This window comes from Anarhichas minor, unplaced genomic scaffold (assembly GCF_050575085.1).
Source record: "Anarhichas minor isolate MPS153535 unplaced genomic scaffold, ASM5057508v1 ptg000290l, whole genome shotgun sequence".
In the NCBI taxonomy this organism is placed as follows: domain Eukaryota; kingdom Metazoa; phylum Chordata; class Actinopteri; order Perciformes; family Anarhichadidae; genus Anarhichas; species Anarhichas minor.
The window spans coordinates 1-20,000 of record NW_027466736.1 but is presented as its reverse complement, the minus strand read 5'-3'; the positions used below and the strand labels follow the sequence as shown (position 1 = coordinate 20,000).

The 20,000-nt window shown below is 46.1% G+C and overlaps 2 protein-coding genes across 2 annotated transcripts; both read left to right on the top strand.

Annotated features, from left to right (window-relative positions):
• Positions 1-3,246: 3,246 nt before the first annotated feature.
• Positions 3,247-6,847, top strand: LOC142944583 (homeobox protein Hox-B6a-like). The gene is made up of 2 exons (XM_076085688.1): positions 3,247-3,793; positions 5,710-6,847. The coding sequence occupies exons 1-2, from the start codon at positions 3,247-3,249 to the stop codon at positions 5,988-5,990; spliced, it is 828 nt and encodes a 275-aa protein (XP_075941803.1). The 3' UTR covers positions 5,991-6,847.
• A 4,243-nt stretch (positions 6,848-11,090) lies between these two features.
• Positions 11,091-13,434, top strand: LOC142944582 (homeobox protein Hox-B5a-like). The gene is made up of 2 exons (XM_076085687.1): positions 11,091-11,778; positions 13,178-13,434. Exons 1-2 carry the CDS (start codon positions 11,091-11,093, stop codon positions 13,423-13,425), a joined length of 936 nt encoding a protein of 311 aa, XP_075941802.1. The 3' UTR covers positions 13,426-13,434.
• Positions 13,435-20,000: the final 6,566 nt, after the last annotated feature.

Genomic DNA, 20,000 nt, shown 5'->3' with positions numbered 1-20,000 from the left:
TATTTTTAGACAGACTCAGTTGCACAGATACACTGGATGAATATGAATATGTCAGAAAGACATAATTGTCCCTCCAGACTGCCGTGCAGGTACCACTAAGGTTTGCTTTTTTTCTTCTTTATTATAAGCTACGATCACGTTAGAAACGGTGCTGTGCGCAGGCTGTGGATGTAATAATAGTATTACCGTCCTGTGTGTGAGCCTGTGTGTCCCAGGCTGAAGCCATGCCTGTCCTGCCCCGACTGTTAGTGCTCATTAATGATTAAACCACAGTCGGCCCCAAACACAATGCTGCTGCTTCCCGTTCCCACAATGCGGAGAGGAAGCGGAGCGTCCTGCCTGGAGAGAGAGAGAGAGAAGAGAGAGGGAGAGAAAGAGAGAGGGAGAGAAAGAGAGAGAGAGGTCAAAATGAGAGTTAAAAAGCGAGATTCCCCCAACTGTCTGTGTGATCCTCCACAGAAAGCGAAAGTCGAGGATTAAACTTATTATCTGTCTCCCTCTGAACAGTGTTCCTTTAAAAGAGAGAGAGAGAGAGAGGACATGGAGGAATGGATGGGGCGGGAGGGTGAAGTAAGAGTAAAAATAGAGTCTTTGTCTCTATTTGTCAGTCGGACTGTCTGCAGTTTGGCCATGCAGACAAGTCAGAGCCTGTAGGGGAAACACAGAGAGAGGGAGATTTATTTATGGCTGCGGTTATTTTACGACCTCAGCGACACATATTCCGTCTGTAAGTGCGAATGAAAAGCAGGCCGACTTATTAGCTTTTCTGTTGTTGCTGTTGTTTAAAGCTTTCCCTCTTATATTTCCCTCTGTCTTTCTTTTTTATAATCACAAGAAAACGTAAAACAAATGCATAGTTGGGGCAGATTTGTCTCATAATTGTGTAAGTCAAAAGCACGAAGCAGCATAGTCAAGATGTGTGTGTGTGTGTGTGTGTGTGTGTGTGTGTGTGTGTGTGTGTGTGTGTGTGTGTGTGTGTGTGTGTGTGTGTGTGTGTGTGTGTGAGAGTGTGTGAGAGTGTGTTTCTGCTGTTTCTTTACATGTTTTATTCATTACGCTGCTTTTGAGTTTATAAAACTCTAAAAACGATTATGCTAAATAACCACAAGTATGATGCATATAGCCCTTAGGAATAAATCGATTTATTATTACTTTTGGCATAACATTTGTGTATTTAAGGTTATCCTATCATGTACAATGTTAGTTAAAACGTTTGAAATACTAACAAAACAAAAAATACAAAAAAGGACCAAGGTCAAGGACCAATTGATACAAAATAATTTTGATTATTTTATATGATCACTAATTATTTTTCAGAGGTGGCTACATATTACATAATGTTTATACAGCTTTTTTAATTGCATACGTAATTTTGTATTCTGTTTCTGTTCATCTCTTTGCAATACCTTGATGAATCTCGGCCTTTAGACAAATATATAATTAATAATATTAAATATTATGTATTTTTTTAAATTAATGGATGCGGTAATAAGATATAATATATAAGAATGTAAGTTTGTTTTTCTTTCCTAAGGCTGTAGTGTGTATCAGTAGTTAGACTCATTGTAGGCCATTTGTATAAATATATTTCACCTGAATGTATATGGCCCCATGGAAAGAGTTTCAGGCGCGAGGCTCTAATCAGTGTCAAGAAAACGGGGGAAAATTGGGGAAACTTCGAGCCTGTTTTCTTTCTTCCTCTCCTATTTTTTTTTTACTATTTCAGCCCTAATCAGTGTCACAGAAGAAGACAAATAATAATTCATGGCGGGCACTGATCAAACCGCAACCGACTCCTGTGGAACACAACTGGAGCACTTCGGTTTTAATTATCTACAGACACCGCAGCTCGGAACTAACGCACTATGTCACTCGCACGCGGAGCACGGGACAGAAGAGCGTCATCCGAGTCATCTCCCATCAATAAAACATCAACAGCTATCAGATTATGTTCAGAAAATCCCCTCCACGTATCAATTAGCCTGCTCGTCCGATAGAGAGAATAACTGCGAAGAAAAGGCCCGCGGTAAGCAGAGGACACACACACACACACACACACACACACACACACACACACACGCACTGACCGGCGTGGGAGGCATAAATCCACCCACCGACCCAAATATACCAATTACAAATGTACAAACACCTCAATTATAGACGTGGATGGCCCACATTATGTTGTAGGATAACTCACATGCATGCACGCACACACACACGCGCGGGACCACACATGACTTGGTGCGCGCGGCTCCCGGCTGTGATTTACGCTCGCCAAATTCATTGTAATACGGTCGGTATTATCTGCAAAGCGCCGGGAATATGTTTTATTGTTCGGTTGCCTCCGGTGGTGGTGGAGGTGCAGCGGCAGCAGCAACCCGTCCCCTCGGTGGGAGGGCTGCGCGTGCGTGTACGCGAGTGAGCCGCTCTTTTTTTTTTATGGGTCCAACAACAGACGGAGGAGGACACGCGGGGCGAGAAAAAGAATCAATTTTACGCGCCGAGGATTCCGGTGTGATTGCGCAATCTCACCGGGAACCGGAGGGGGAGATGAGAAAGAGGGGATGAGAATTAGAAAGAGAGCGAGGGAGTGAATGATGAAAATAGGAAAGATGAGAGGTGGTGGTTGATGGGAAGGGGGGGGGGGGGGGGGGTCGTGGTGTGTCCCCCCCCCTTCTTCTTCTCCACAACGAAAGGAAAAGGGGCGAACGAATGCCAGGCACGGAAGCCTCCCATTGGTCAGTCTGAGGTCAGCTGGTCTCTGCCTCCCCCCTTTACACCCCGTCTTCTTCACGCACACACACAGACACACACAGACCCCCCCCCCCCCCCCCCCCTCCCCCTCGCTCTCTCTCTCTCTCTCTCTCCCACTCTGTCCCACACTGGCACTCAGCCACCCAGATGCCCCCCCCCCCTTCCTCTCCTCTCACCCTCACCCTCCTCACCCCACTCCTCCCAATCTGCGATAAACTAAGTGATAGCAGCAGCCCGTCGGACTGTCGGCTATAAAACACAACAAATCATAAAGTGCAGGCAGGGGAAGGCAGAGGAAGGAGGACGGGAGGGAGAACCGTTAGCCGTTAGCCGTTAGCCTCTTCTACTCCTCCTTCTTCTTCTTCTTCTTCTTCATCATCGCGTGAACGTTGTTGTTGTGTTTGTTCCGTGCCCTCCTGTCCTCCCCTCTCCTCTTCTTCTCCTCTCCTCTCTCTTCTCCTCCTTCTTCTTCTCCCGTCCTACTTTCTCCCGATGAGTTCCTATTTCGTCAACTCCACTTTCCCGGTAACGCTACCGGGAACGGGTGCCGGCGGGCAGGCGGCGGAGTCGTTCCTGGGTCAGATCCCGCTCTACTCGTCGGGATACGCCGCCGACCACCCGCTCCGGCACTACTCGGGGGCAGCAGCCGTCACCGCCGCCGCCGCCGCCGTGGCGTACGGTGCGAGCGGCGGCGTGCACCAGGAGAAACCGTACTCGGCGTCCACCTACTACCAGCAGGCAGCGAACGGAGCGTACGGTGGGCACCGGGTGGCGCAAGGGGTCGGCGTAGGGGCCGGAGCCGGCGCTTGCGATTACGCCGCGGCGGCGGCAGCCGCGGCTGCTGCGGCCACGAGCTTTTACCGGGACAAGGAGCACGCCTGCAGCCTGGAGGAGCACCAGCTCGCGCTGAGCCAGGAGGGCATGCACCGTAAAGCGGAGTGCGCGGGGCTGAGTGGGAAAGGGATGTTCGGCGAAACTATGGACGACAAGTCGTCCGCCCCCATTTATCCGTGGATGCAGCGGATGAACTCGTGCAACGGTGAGTGTCTTCTTCCTTTTCCTCCACTTGTTTCGTGCATATTTTATGATCCCCCCCCCCCCCCCCCCCCCCCGTCATAAAGCTGACGATCGCTTCCTCTGTTAAGCCGCTCCGCTGTCTTCCCTTTCTCCCTCCCCTCCTTCAGTAGCTGCTTTATGAGCACCGTTTGTCGGACTGTCAGTCAGTCATGTCCTCGGTATTTTATTGTCTGTCATAAAGCGGGTTTGTTTGGGTTGGAGCTCCTGTTACTGTATGTGACCCGCTGACCACCGACACCGCTACCGAGCAGGGGAGGGGGGGGGGGGGGGGGGGGGGGGGGGGGGGGGAGTTAGAGAGGAAACGCCTGTCAGGGAGTGTTGTGGTTAAAAACAATGAACAGATAGAAAGATAGACAGACACAGATGAAACTAAAAGCATGCAATCTCTATACGTGTCAGTTATCTCCGCTTTTCAACAGTCTCCGTCTCATTTCTTTTATTTCAATTATTGAACATGTAGTCTGCGTTTACTAACAAGGGACAATTAAGAAGATTTTTTAGCATCTTTTAAAGACAAGATAATGTTTTATATATATTTTATATTGTTTTAACTTTGTGTATCCTGCTACTGATAAAGGAAGCTCCTGCTGTCATTTTGCATCCCAACTTCTCTTCTGTTATCTCACATGGAGCCTGTATACTGTAATTCACAACCGAACAGATGATATATTAAAACCACCTGAATTAAACAGCACGTGTGACATTGTCGGTGTTTGGGACACTGTACGGCAAAGCCGAGCATCTTCGTGGAAACAGAAACAAAAGCGGGCCTGTTGAGAGTGTACAGTGAGTAATGGTGGACGATGCGGGGCTACTGTTGTACAAAGCCCTGCAGGACACTACGAGTTATGACAAATGAGATGGAAACAAGAAAGAGCTGCAAAGAAATACATAAAGAATACAAAAATAAAAAACGCGCCGTGAGTGACAGTTAAAGATGTAAATGACAACTTTGAGAGAGAACGCAGAAACCCTGAGTGCTCCTCCATAATCCGATGTTTTTATTTATCTATGCATATTTAGATAGATATTCGGTCTGAGCAGCGAGCGGTTTTCCATCCGTGCTCTGCCTGCCGGATCGATACTGAAACTGAAGCTGCTAAACTGACAACATGGCGATTTGTTTACCACCGGGGGCCAAGTAAGTGCAGATCAGAAGAGACAAGAGCCGGGGAAGCTGATCCTCTCTGGGGGGGGGGGGGGGGGGGGGGGGGGGGAATACCCTCTGAAACATCATCGTTACTCTTACTTTTACTATTATTTAGAAAGAAAAAAATATATATATATATAAAATATATTTAAAACATATCTTGTCTTTAAAAGATGCTAAATAATCTTTTTAATGTTCCCTTGTTAGTAAACGCAGACTACATGTTTATGTATATATGTATGTATATATATATATATATATATATATATATATATATATACATATATATATATATATGTATATATATATTATAGTATGGGCTGGAAAAGGGGAACAACGCGTCTCTTTCTCCTCCGCTGAATGGAAGCTGCTATTCACCAGCAGCGAAGTTAAAACGTAATTTGTTTGATCAATAAACTGGTTGTATTTTTTTCACGGCATTTTGTTTTGGTTCAACATCAACTTCAAATTCATAATTCCAAGTGTCATATCTAGTATAGCATTTCACTGACGAGATGTGTGGTTTGTCTGTGACCTGATGGATTTCATTCTAACTTTGTTGGTCCCGAGCTGCTCGGTGGAGCAGAATACATTGTATTAAACAACGGACATTAGACCAATGAGGTTATAAGACAAAAAAAGACGCAGTCAGTCTTCCTCTCTCACCAGATACAGATTTGTTATTAATTCGGTTAAAGTGTAACTTTCTGTCCTCCATCCCTTCGCAGGAACCTTCGGCAGCCCCGGGAGGCGCGGGCGGCAGACGTACACGCGCTACCAGACACTCGAGCTGGAGAAGGAGTTCCACTTCAACCGGTACCTCACGCGGCGGCGGCGGATCGAGATCGCGCACGCGCTCTGCCTCACGGAGCGGCAGATCAAGATCTGGTTCCAGAACCGGCGGATGAAGTGGAAGAAGGAGAATAAGCTGATCAACTCATCTTCGTCCTCGTCCTCCTCTTCCTCCACGGTGAACGGCGCGGAGGAAGAAGAGAAACGGACGGAGTGACAGAGGGGAAAAAAGACTGATGGAAGGCACATGAAAGAGGAAGATGGAAGGAAAAGACATGATCCCTTCCCCTTCCCCGACTCGAAGTTCGTCCAGACACGTGTCTGATGTGAAAACTCTGGGAGAAATAAACGTAGCCTGCATATTATATTATTTTATTTTATTTTTTTTACCTCAGCAGGGGTGAAGCACGTGCAAGAAAAGGAAGTTGGGGAAAGAGGATTACTTTTTCTGGGATCGGTGTGGTCTGAAAATTGGGACGTAATTTGTAAAAGACTTGTGGAAAGGACAGATAAGTAAGAAAGGAGGAAATAAGAGAACTTAAAAGGGAGAGCGGTGGGGCATCCACAGTGTATTTGAAATACAGTAAATAAGTAACCCGCCACCCAACTGTGACAAACTGTGTAAAGACACCGTTTCTTGTTGCATTCCAAGAAAAGCCGCCCGACTTCTTATTGTACTTAGTTTTAATTATCTTCAAAAATATACTTCCTGTCTGTCAGGCACTTGTTTTTGGAAGCTTTAGGACCGCACCGATTATTATTATTGTTATTATTGTTTTTATTTTAATTTGTAAAATTGTTGTATTATACCTCCAATTAAACACGCAGACACGTTCATACACGCGCCGATGTGGCAGAGGACGAGCTATTTGAGAAGTGTATATGTCATATGGTGTTCATATTTAAACTGTATATAGAAACAAGCGAGGCGGGAAAGGAGAACCACCTTGCACGGTGAAAATAATGTCATTTTGGGGTTAGGGGTCAGGGGTAATTTAACCTTTCCAGGGGTTTTCCAGTATCGAGAGGGGGGGTGTTGACCTACTGATGTTATTCTCCAGACTACCTAAAAAAAACTTCAGGAAAGTGTATATTTTATGGATTTTTACATTGTTTATGTTAGTGTTTTTGTCAAGTAACTACGTATACTACCTATGAGAAATGTTCAATAAAATGTAAAGTATGTATTGGGAGAGATGCTTCTTATTGATCGATTAAAACGTGAACGAATAGCTCCGCGTTGAAAGCGATCATTGACAAGCAGAGATCATCTATTTGATGATTTAGTGCGCTGCTTACTCGCGCGCTCGAAGAATCATAAACCTTTGTACCCTCTATACTTAAATCGTGCGCGCGCGAGGCGGCACGCGGTTGTCCGAATGGGGAAGTGACAAGGAGCGCGAGCTACACTGCTGATGGCGGAGCCGAGCTAATTGATGACCAGACCCAGGGAGAGAAAGTTGACCTGTCCTCGAGGCGACCGGCCAGACACGTCACACACGCACACACACGCACGCACGCACGCACACACACACACACACACACACACACACACACACACACACACACACACACACACACACACACATACACACACACTTAAGCCAGACAAAGTGGACAATGTCCTTGCGACCCTTTGAACTCTACGTGTCCCCTGAGTGACCAGCGCGCGCGGGTTCGATCTCTCGGCAGCGCAGAGGCTTGGGTTGCAAACATGCACGCGCTTCAACACAAAAACTACTCTGTTTTTATTTCTAAAAATAGCTTATCTCGTGCGAATGAATGTCATTTTTTAACAAATAAAAAACATGAACACGCACAGTAACAGCGGGGGTAAACAGGAAACCAGTCGCTGACAACCTCACTCATACTTTATATTAATAAGTCAACTGATCAAACATATTGTAATTTATGAATACTACTCTAATGTATACACATTTAGTTATGAAAAGCATAATCAGTGTGCATCACTAAATTAATATGCTGTCAAGAGAGGACACATTTTTTATGTTTGTATGAGTTTTTACTCAATCTTTCTGTTTTCTTTAAAAAATATATTATTATTAATATGCTATTTGTATATTGTATAAACATCTGCTGTGAAGTTCCAGCTCACTACTTGTCCTGACTATACTGAGTTGTAGAAGGCCTTTAGTCTGCTAATAAAAGCGTGTTCAGTGCAATAACATGCTACCAAGGCATAGGTTTGTCAATGAACAATTAATAACAATACAAGTTTAGATTTATGAATTATTTCAGTCCAACAAGCTTTGAAAATCACTGCGAGATTCAATTCAGACAAAGGAAAACAGACCGAGCGCCAAATGTCCCCACAATATCAAGTTAAACTCGTGTCACAGGCTGGATCTGCCTCGTTTTATGGTTGTACGTATATATGTCTCCTTCTTTGGGTCGGAGCACGCCAGGGTTTTTGGTTCGATTCCCACACAGTACAAATGTGTTCGGGGGGAAATGCAGGCCGACAGATGTTCCATGTTAAACGCAGTGGGAATGGTTTCAATGTGACACCGAGGGGGCTGTGACACACCAACGTCTTTATTTTGTCTACGCTTCACTCCCGCAAATATTAGGTTTTTGGGGGAGTTTTGAAAAGCACATTTGTGTCATGCTGTGACTTTCTTTCAGTAAGAGCTTCATGAGACAACAAATGTGTGACATTTCAACTTCAGTGAAACGATGAAATCCTGCAAATACGGGGGCGTCTGAACAGCATCTCAACATGTGGAAACGAAGATTTAGTAGAGTATAGGCCTACAGATTGCAGTGGATTTGTGCTATACATGACAGAATGTCTGCTATTTACAGGATGACTCTATCCATAAACAATGTGCGCGGAGGCAGATCCACATGGCTCCAGCCGGAGCACCTTGCTCCACTAGCATTTTAAATCCCGAATCCTGACCGTCCTCACAAAACGACACCAAAATAAAAGAAACGCAGGAGTGGCCCAGAAATGGGAAACAACATCCAACACAAGAGCTAAATGTTCTGTTAGTTTAGAAATTGTGTATTCTATGTAAAAAAAAAATAATATAAATAAATGATGACTCTTATCTGAAACTGTGGAATTGTTTGGGACCAAAGTGGTCAGCGAGTTGTTTCACGGCGCAAATATTTAGTGTAGTTGGAAATCTAAATATAACGAGAGGAGTGTGTTCTGGGGTGTGTGCCAACTGGGTCAGTGCCTCCTCCTGCTCTTCCTCCTCCTCATCCTCATCGTCTCTGCGGCTTGCACGCCATTTCTGGCACACGTTGGGTTCTGTGCTTCTGAGCTCCACCGGCCTGTGTTCAGGCCAACAGGCGGCTGTTTGAAACTCCAGCTGAGTAAAAAGATAAATGTGATCTCTGATTTCTGCATTTGGTTCCTTCTCTCCCCTGTTTTGTTTTCTGCCCTGGTTAGTTTGGAATATTCGAGATGATCTCCATTCCAATTGCTGGTTTCCACCCCCTCCCATAAGTGCGTTCATTTGTATCATTTTGCACACACACACACACAAATCTGGAACTCTTCATGTGTCCAATGTTCAAGCCCGTCTCTCTCTCTGTGTGTGTGTGTGTGTGTGTGTGTGTGTGTGTGTGTGTGTGTGTGTGTGTGTGTGTGTGTGTGTGTGTGTGTGTGTGTGTGTGTGTGTGTGCGTCAGAGTCGCAACGAAACATGCACACCAGCGTGAGAGTTGAGGCCTAATACAAACACATACACACACACTCGCACGGTCAAACACGCAGAGGCACCCTGGCTGAAATGCATCCCCGACCCGGGAATCAACAAATCATAAATCAGCAGATTTCCATCCAGTGTGGACGTCACAGATCAGGTTTAACATTCCTCCTCTGCAGCTGTAAGGGAGGCTGCAGGGAGGAGGAGGAGGAGGAGTGGGGGGGGGGGGGGGGGGGGGGGGGGGGGGGGTGAGAGCGAGAGAGAGAGAGAGAGAGAGAGAGTAAAACTATAGGCCGAAACTAGAAATTATGGGTAGGCTTTGGTCATTGTATCAGTTTATTGTCTTACTTCCGGGCTGTTTAAAGGCAACATTGTAGCCTGCGGAGGAGAGTTTGTGTCGCATACCGCAGCTAACATTAGCGTGACAACAGCAAAGAGGGAACACTGTGCAGAATGAACAAGAAATGAGGAGATACAATCTTTGTATTTGGACTTGATTAATGAAGCCACTGTTTTTGGTGTTGAAGCTGGATGATCGGGGTGAATACAGATCGCTGACGCGGTCTGAAATTGTCTTATACCGCCTTGATTGCAACACTGTTTCCCGTCACAGCTGTTATGGTGCTACAGGAGCGCATAATGACGCAGTTCGCGGCATTTAAGGTGCAGTAAATATTAGCTCCCACTGGTAACAACTGACATCGACGTTTTTATTTTAATTGTTTCAGTTATTTGTTATTTTCTACCTTATTATTATTATTTACTGTTTTATGTAATACTATTAAAGAATCATATGATAAACTCTCAACTGAAGGTGTAATGCAGCAATAAACTGATAAAGGTTTGTCTGCCGTGTTACATATTCTATTATTAACTGGTTATTTTACGGTTTATGGTCACTGGCTTCTAATTTCCAGCCGAAGCAAAAGGTCAATTAACAGGCCTGAGTGATGAGAGACAGGCTCACTCACAGGGAGAGGGGGGGAGGAAGGGAGAAAATATTTCATAACAGCTCCCTAACACTCTTTTTTTTCTCGAGTGTCTACTTTCTCCCTCTCCTTCTATTTCGGTATATTCTTTTTTTTTACATCAGTGCAATAAATTATGTCTGCAGCAGGTGGCGCTCTGAGCTCACCCCCGGCACCTCCGGCAGCAGCATGAAGGGTGAGGCAGAGAGAGAGAGAGAGAGAGAGAGAGAGAGAGAGAGAGAGAGAGAGAGAGAGAGAGAGCTTCCCCCGCCCATCCCTTCATCATTAGAAACCCCAGAGCATGAATTACCTCTCCAAAGTCATCGGCGAGAATTTACGACTGGTCAACAAAAGCACGTGACCACCCCGACCCCCCTTTTCTCTGTCTCTCTCTCCTCCCTCACCTCACCCCTCACCTCCCCCATCACACACACACACACACATACCCCTCAATCCAGAACACACACACACATACACACACCACCGCCACCCCACCCCCATATTTGGACGGCGCATACATAGCTAAAAACGAAGTACAGTGCTACGCCATAATTCACTAATACATCATAAATCGTTGAAAGTACCCGCGTTATAACGACCAGGAGAAATCTAACAAATCAAGCGCCCCTTAGTCCTCGCTGTAAGCCTGCAACTCTCTAAAACAACCTAAATGAGCTCTTACTTTGTAAACTCGTTCTCGGGGCGCTACCCAAATGGCCCCGACTATCAACTGCTAAATTATGGAGCCGGCAGCGGCGCAATGAACGGCGGGACGTACAGGGACTCTTCCTCCGCCAACATGCACCATGCGACGGGCTCGTTCGGCTACAGCTACAATGGCATGGACCTGACCGTCAGCAACCGGGGAGGGGGGAGCGGTGGCGGAGCCGCCAACACCGGAGGACACTTCGGGGGCGGCTCGGTCGTCGGGGACTCCCGGGGCTTCGGCTCCCCAGCCCCGGAGACAGGCTTCCGACAGACGTCCAGCTGCTCCCTCGCGTCTGCGGCGGATTCTCTGCTGTCACCCGGCAGCGGAGACGCCAAACTGGGCGCCCGGAGCTCGTCTCCCCGCTCGGAGCAACCAGGAAGCGGTAATCTCAGCTCTCCAAACCTGTCCTCCACCTCCTCCTCCGGCTGCGGCGGCGGAGGAAGCACGGCGCAGCATTTCACGGAGCTGGACGACGCCTCGCCTGACACCGAGGAGTTGCAGCACAACCCGCCACCCAGGACCGGGCACCCGCAACGCGGGCAAAGGCAAGAGGGCGGCCTGGTGGGATCAGCCGCCGCCGGCACGACGGGCAGCGACGCTCAACCACCACAGATATTCCCCTGGATGAGAAAGCTGCACATTAGCCATGGTACATGCTGCTCCTCTGTTTACGGCGTATTAGCTCCATGTCATAGGGCGATAATATTCATAACGCTGGCTCAATAGATTGTCGCCTATATGTTTTGGACACATGGGGTTTGACAGTTTAGTGCTTGTAGAAAGGACACGGGGAGCCACGGTGCCTCTTTGCACACACAACAAAGATTCAGCAGATTTATTGCTGCTTTGATTTGAGTTGTGTAAACCAGCTGCTTGAGTACAGACACACATTTAGCCACGGTTTTGTTTTTGTCTGCACCCCATGAAACCTATTCCACTGCGTCAGTTTCATAGTTTCATATGAAGTCGTTTGAGCAGGTTGTTGAGCCGCCCAGTGAAGCACAACATCTTTTATTTTGCGCAATGCTTTTATGCGCATACAGAGCGGTAAAAAAAAGAAGTCTGTATTTTGAATGCATTTGGAATTAAGAAGTAGCCGAACTAAACAGGACAGCTTGCCCGCCTCTGGTGAACCAGCTGAAGTCGTGTATTAGTATGTTTTCTCAGTGCGCGCAGGGTGCAATTCGTTTTGCATTTCCCCTCATTTAGAAGCTGCAGGGTTGCCCCCTCTGTGTTTCTTTTTCTCCCTCTTCTTTTATTTTAGCAAATTCCACAAAACCGTCATAAATCTGTCGGGGGGGGGGGGGGGGGCTGGGCAGCGAAGCCCAACAGGCTGCAGGAGAGCAGACAGAGCTGGGTGGGAAAAGACAAAAAAAAAAAAAAAGAGAGGCCAGGAAAGGCTTTTCGAGACTGTTGCTCCTTTGAAAAGTGAAGCTTTATTACGTGTGGGAACTTTATTAGGGAGGTGAGGCAGAGGATGGGGGCAATAAAATCCCGAAAGCGGCTGGATAGGGGAAGGGGGGGGGGGGGGGGGGGGGGGGGGGAGAGGGTGATGGCGAAGAGGGGTGGTTAAAAAAGAAAACAGGGATGTGACAAATAAAAGCAAATCTTTTAACACGGGCTGTGGAGCGGAAATGGCATGAAAGAATGCTGTCATAATAAGGCAATGGTGCCTTTATTCTGATAAAACTATGGAAATAAGCCTTCTGTCTCACGTGTATGTGTGTAAGGGGGAATAGAGGGGGTATAGAGGGGGTGGACATGATCATATCAACACCTTTCGCTACAATAAACCTAAATATGATGCAGCAAACCTGTGGAAAACACCACCGTCGCGCATTCTTTAAAGCCCAGTGCTTGGATATTTTATAGGGTGAATCGATTATTCTAAGGTGTTCCCGGTATTTTGTCCACCCGCTTTTAGTGCACATTTCCAAACGATAACCCGTTTCTAAACTTTCTATCATATGTTGGTGCATCCAAAAACGCCCCCCATCCCCACCAATGGATCCCTAACAGCCTTTTTGTCCGTTCCAAAAACCCCATAGATATGACAGGCCCGGACGGGAAGCGGGCGCGCACGGCGTACACCCGCTACCAGACGCTCGAGCTGGAGAAGGAGTTCCACTTCAACCGGTACCTCACAAGGCGGCGGCGCATCGAGATCGCCCACGCGCTCTGCCTCACGGAGCGCCAGATCAAGATCTGGTTCCAGAACCGGCGGATGAAGTGGAAGAAGGACAACAAGCTGAAGAGCATGAGCCTGGCCACCGCCGGCAGCGCCTTCCAACCCTAAGAAATTAAATTTCAAAAAAATGAAAAAGAAATCCATGCGTCCATCTCTTTGGAGAGGGTTTAACTACCATGTACAGGCTTCTTCCCAGGAGGGAAAATACAGACAAAACAGAAAGATAAAACATGGAGCAAAAGAAGACGGCGATGAAGAAAAACATATGTACAATATAGATCTAGATTAAAAAAAGAAACACTTCCTTTCTATCAACGGAGTACTGTACAGCAACGCAGCACTTTTTATTTGTTCGGCATGTTGGTGTTTTAGGGCAACGTAAATAAAAACTGTGGTACTTGCTCTTGTAAAAAAAAGAAATCTAAAAAAAACCCGTAGTGTTCCTGTATGTTGTTTTAAAAAAAATATATGTCCGGAGCAGAGGAGTCGAGATAAGGGAAGGATGAATAATGCTACCTAACTATATACGTTTCTACTTACGTCCTACCTTGCAACATTGCTACCTGTTGTTTGATGTCTGAATATCGTTTTATGTGCCACGTGCGATGTTTTATATTTGACAAAGTGCTTTCTTGATGTTAACATGTGAGCTCGTAAGTTCAGCCAGTGTGTAGCCTTCACCCTTCCTCTATATGTCTGTCTGTCTGTTCCTCGCCATTCAAATCTGCTCCTGTTCCTTATTTGGGAAGCAGGTGTGTGTGTGTGTGTGTGTGTGTGTGTGTGTGTGTGTGTGTGTGTGTGTGTGTGTGTGTGTGTGTGTGTGTGTGTGTATGTGTAAACAAACAGCCCTGCTAACATTTCTGTATCATGTTGTGTAAAGCTATATTATTCAAAAAATAGTGTAACTGTATATTATTGTTATTATTGTTGTAATTATTGGATACATGTTTCAGAAAGGATGTACATAGATATATATTGTCATTTTCTAAAATGTGACCAATTGGCTGTTCCAGTTGCAATGTGTGTGAGTGAGTGTGTGTGCGTGCGTGCATGTGAGGGAAATGGCTACTGTCCTGTGAGGCCTGTGAGCTTTCTGCCAATGAGCTTTTTGTATTTTGTTTGTAACTTGGAGTAAAAAAAACAACAACAATAAAGTTGCCCATACTCGTCAATACCAGACGGACTCGATCAGCTGCTCGTCTGTAGCCAAACTGCACGCACAAATGGCTTCGTTTTTACACGAGCCAAAAGGGTTTAGGTTTAAGTATTTGGCTTCAGCTGGAGCAATGTGCTCGTCCCAAAAAAAATTGATTGAGACAAATCAATCAGGAGTATTTGTGCTAGTTTCCGTTATGTATTTATTGTGAATAATATATTTTATTAGTAAATCTGTGCCCGCTGCCAAACTCTCAGGTCGTTTTATTGCGTCTCGCTGAGAAATAGCCCAGGAAAGTGTGGATTTAGCCCTGAATGGGTCTGGACAAACCAAACCGAGTCCTATTCTTCTTCTGTACATCTAACATCTCGTGCGCATTTCTGAGCCTGGTCTTGTGCAAAAAGCTTTATCAACTCTCAGTTTTCAATTTTACCAAATTATTCAAGCTAGAGGAGAAACCAAACTGCATCGTGCGTAAAGAGCACCGCGCCAAACATTCGTCAGGAAGCCCCGCAAGCCTGTTTTTTCCAGGCCTGGTTTTAACCATGAACGCCACATTTCCAAGGCAACAACCTCCTAGACATCAGCAGCATCATAGCGTCGTGCTCGACAATCACTAAACAAGCTGCATAAAATACACACGCATACACACAGAAAACACACAAGCCAATCTTCATCCCTGCTGAACAAGTCTGACAAGACAACAAACTGCCCGCGGTAGACAAATTGGTCACTTTTCTCGAAACAGCCTCCCTTTCCGTCCTATAACGGAGGTCACTCCCGGCCAAATTAGGTTACCGTCTCCGCCTTCCAACTGTAAACAACCAACTGAACTTTTAAACTCACCGACTGATGCCGCTTCAGCTTCCCTGCGCATGCACGGCTATTTCTGAGCTGATGGAGGGGAGGTGGCGTGGGGGGTACGAGATCCTGTCCTGTTCCTAGCCTCATCTGGACACAACCATCTCCTACCTCTTCTGTGTGTGTGTGTGTGTGTGTGTGTGTGTGTGTGTGTGTGTGTGTGTGTGTGTGTGTGTGTGTGTGTGTGTGTGTGTGTCTGTGTATGTGTGTTGAGATGTTTTTTTTTAAAGCTAACCTCTTTCTGCTTTGGGCCAAACTATAAAAAAGGACGGTAGCTCTGACATTTACATGTCAAACGGATGAGGGTTTTTATCTCCAAGTTGGATCGTAAAGATCAGGCCCGGCCTCAGACTGATACCTCTCACTGGCTCTCCCCTGGTCACGTGGGGTCCATAAAGTTAGTTTTATGGTTTTGGGGAGTTGACAATGTACTATATATTTCACATTCTAGAAAGCAAGTGACGGTTTAACGGCTTCGCGGGGATCCTAAAGGGGTCAGTAAAGTAGAGAGGGAGCGGGAGGGAGGGTTGTGTGTGTGAGAGGGAGAGAGAGAGGGAGAGAGAGCGGGCCACTATACCGGCCGCTGCTCCTGCTCCGGTTCACACGCCGAGCCCGACGAGCTCCGCTCGGCGCCGCGCGTTCTGGAACGCTGTGAAAACCCCGGTGGAGAGAAAGAGCAGGAAAGCACAGTAAGTAGCGTTTGGCTGTCTGTAAGTGGGGGAGTGGGGAGGGGCGGGAGGTGGAAGAGGGGGAGAGAGAGAGAGAGAGAGAGCGAGAGAGCTGTGTAATTACCATGTCACTCATTCACTCTGGAGTGCCGCGGTGTTGACGCGCTCGCTGAGTGCAACGAAGCTCCGGTGTGTTGTTTGTGTCTGGTCCGCGGATCGGACGGTCGGTCCGCGTCAGAGATAGTAAAATGCTGCCTGTGTGTGTGCGCGCGCGTGCATTTGGGGTGCACTTTTGTCTGTTGCCTCCAAATCACGCTTGGGTGCGTTTTGACGTGCGTAATGGTGGCGCACAGGAGACTGTGCGGTGCGGAGACTTTTACAAACATAAAATAAAAAGGGAAACAAGTTGGATCTGCTAGAATAACGTTAAGACTGCTTACTACCATCTTTCACCACGAGGCTATTCCCTCTTACATTCTAAAAATGGTTTGTTCAAGTGCTTTAACAATGACATTCTGACGAGCCGATCCAGAACGGCAGATGTTGTTGTTTACGTGATTTTTTTAAGGTCCGAATGATGGTTGTGTGTTCTCACTCGCTCTCTTGCTGGATCATATGGACATATTGCAGTCATTTTGTGAAGTGGCTTTTATTGCGCCATTATTTTTATTTTTTGTGGAGAGTAAGCGTTTCATATCACAGTACGTTTGTTTTGTCACTTTTTACGCACGGCCTTTGTGTGCGTAAAACTGGTTCCAATAAGGGATTTAGAGTTGGGAAAAATGCCCCTGTGTGTGCTAACATTAACCAAGATGTGTATGGAAAAGGACACGCACACACACACACACACACACACACAGTTAGTGATATGCGTCCTTGGGTACAAGAAAATCTTTGTCCACTCCCCCCACCCCCTCCCACCCCCCGCGCCCTTGTATTTTCCAGGCAGGATGGGTGTGAGTGAAAAAAAGCGTCGTGAATACAAACATTCCCAAGGCTCACCAGCTTATTTTACAACGGAGCTTTGGCCTGTTGTTTGACTCGCAGTAAACACGCACGCACACACACACACACACACACACACACGCACACACACATATGTGTTTAACTCGAGGATCTTTTGTTGGAGAAAAGCTTGCAAATTACATCAAACTTCTACCAGGCTTTCGGATTAACCCCATACAGATAATGCGCAAAAAAACCAACAACAACCAACTCTAATACAGACATTTCAAAAAGGCTTTGAAATGTCTGTATTAGAGTTAATCACATGTTGCTAATCAGGAATGAAACGGTGTGGCCCCAAAACTCCCCAACCTTAAATCCTGTCCTTGAGTCCTCTTCGTCATTACACACTTCAACGAATGAAACGGGGCCGATTGAAGAGCTTTAAATATTAATGGAAATTGTACTAATGAGGGCACGTGACACCCACAACTCTAGTTAAACGAACCTAATGGACTACTAAGTGGCATTTAAACCATGAAACAAAGACTATACATGACACGTCTCACACATAAAATCAGAAATATTGTGTTAACAGAAATAACACAATATGCGCCCAACAGGAAAGTATGACAATCGCATTTAGACAAACAATTCAATAAAAAGTGGTCGATAACGCAAAAAATGAAGCCGTAAAGGTAACCAGCAGCGTTATGAAATAATAATGGAATAAGTGCATTGCTGTGTTGGAGGTGGTAACAGCACAGTGCCTTCCACTCGGACCCTTGTGTATCTTTATGAGTCCTCCACACTGATCTCTGTGTGATGTCTGAAAGCGCTACTCGAGCTGTCAAAATGCGGCTACCAGTCGCGCGGCGCCGCGCTCTCCTCGCGCACGCTTGCCTCTTATTGCTCAGATCCTTCATGTAAATTGTTTAATGTCTCCTGTCAAGGGCGGACGCTCTTATACTGGTAGATACAGAGTGGAGTCTCAAACTTTTTTTAAAGCATTCAATCAATGCGCCGGGTGGATAGTCAGTAGCCAAACCCCGGTGGTAAAAACGTCACTTGAAGACAATTCAATAAATAGTTCTCCTTTTTGTGTTAGGGCCAACAGGGCGCCGGCAAACACTAAGCTTGGCATTGACATACAACACTTTAAATCAGACATACTATACATTTTTGAATAATTTAGATTAATTTGGCAGCAAACACTTTATTTCAGAAAATATTATATAACGTAGCCACTAGGTATAAGGAAGGCCGTGAGATGCGGCTGAATGTGTCTCTCCTGGCCTCGGACACACAGTTCATCCGGTGTCCTCTGCGCCCCGCTAATAAGAGAGGAGGACTCAGCTCTCGGAAGTCCCTCTCTGCTCTCAAACTCTCATTTATAACGTTCACTTTATACGCATGCAGCCAGCCCGTGGGCCCCGATGCATTTTCAGTCTGGGGAATCCTTGCGCTGCCCCTCCACCTTCACAATGATTATTCACCAGCTTTACACAAATGTTATTTAGAGTCAGGCCATCAATTATTTAGTGAAAAAAAAACGTTCTTCTTCAAAGTAAAAGTCTTCTCTGGTAAATTATGGAGAAAAGGTTAATTTCAGATGTCACCACACGTTTGGCTTTTTCCAGGCTGTAGGCCTAGACTGTCCTATAATAACGTGGTATTATTAACCGAAAGCATATAGCCGATGAACGTCATTAGCCCAAAATATCAGTCAGAAGATGGAAGAAAATACATTGAAATAAACTAGGTCAACTAAGTTTTTCTGGGGTACAAAATATCAAAATGTATAAAATATTACCAACAACAATTAGCAGTATAATTAATAACTACAATTATAATATAAACACACAATGCATTTTTGTCGAGCCAGCCTCTTTTCCACCATGACAAAAATGAATTTTCTACATCCGGTGTGAGATAACGGTTCATACCCCCCAACCACAGTCCTGTGTGTGTGTGTGTGTGTGTGTGTGTGTGTGTGTGTGTGTGTGTGTGTGCGTGTGCGTGTGTGCGTGTGCGTGTGTGTGAGTGCGTGCTTGTGTGTGTGTGCGTGTGTGTGTGTGTGTGTGTGTGTGTGTGTGTGTGTGTGTGTGTGTTTGGAGCGGCCTATAGGTCCTTGAGGAAGTTTCAGTTCAGTAAACAGGAAGACGAGAAAAAACCCTCCACATTTCATTTTTCATCAACTTCCTCCTTTTAATGATGATACAGGAACAGCCCCCGCCAGTAGCAGTGACCCCACATTACACGCACACACACATACACACAGAGACAGGAACACGACACGCGTGACACAAATTGCAGTTGCTTTTCTTGTCGGGATAAAAAAAAGTGAGAGAGGCTGTGACACGGGGGAAGGTGCAGCCGCTCTGTATGGCCTCCTTTGTGTTTTTTTCTCGCTGTGTGTGTCATCTGTTTCCCGTTTATGTACACAGGGCAGCTCCAGCCCGCGCCATTATGCGCATTATGCGCATTATGTGTGTTATGTGCACGGGCTTGCCGCTGCTCATTTGAACCTGTGTCGAGGCTGTCAGAAGGCGCTGTGTTTGGCTTTACAGTCTGTGTGTTGGTGATGATGAGTGGGGTGAGTAACTAATGCGACTGGCTCTTTTCCCTCTTCTTTCATTGCATTGCAAAGGTGTGTTTGTCAGTGTGTGTGTGTGTGTGTGTGTGTGTGTGTGTGTGTGTGTGTGTGTGTGTGTAAGAGAGTTTTATGGGAGTGAATGGGTGTGTTTTTGTTGTGTTTGGTGGGTTTATTGGCAGGTCATGAGAGAGAGAGAGAGAGAGAGAGAGAGAGAGAGAGAGAGAGAGAGAGAAGGTGAGTGACCCGGGCATGGGAAGGTCCTGTGTGTGTTTTACACAAACCCACTGGCGTGGAACACTTTTTGTTTTTTTTTGCTCAGCCTCATTTTGATAATGCAAGTTTAAATTTCGTTCAATTTCAGCAATTTGGCGCCTATTTGGAAAAGCCCATTCTGCGGATTGCAGCTATATGCGAGGATATTGTGAAGCCAAGTCTATTTTAAAAAAGTAGCTATTCC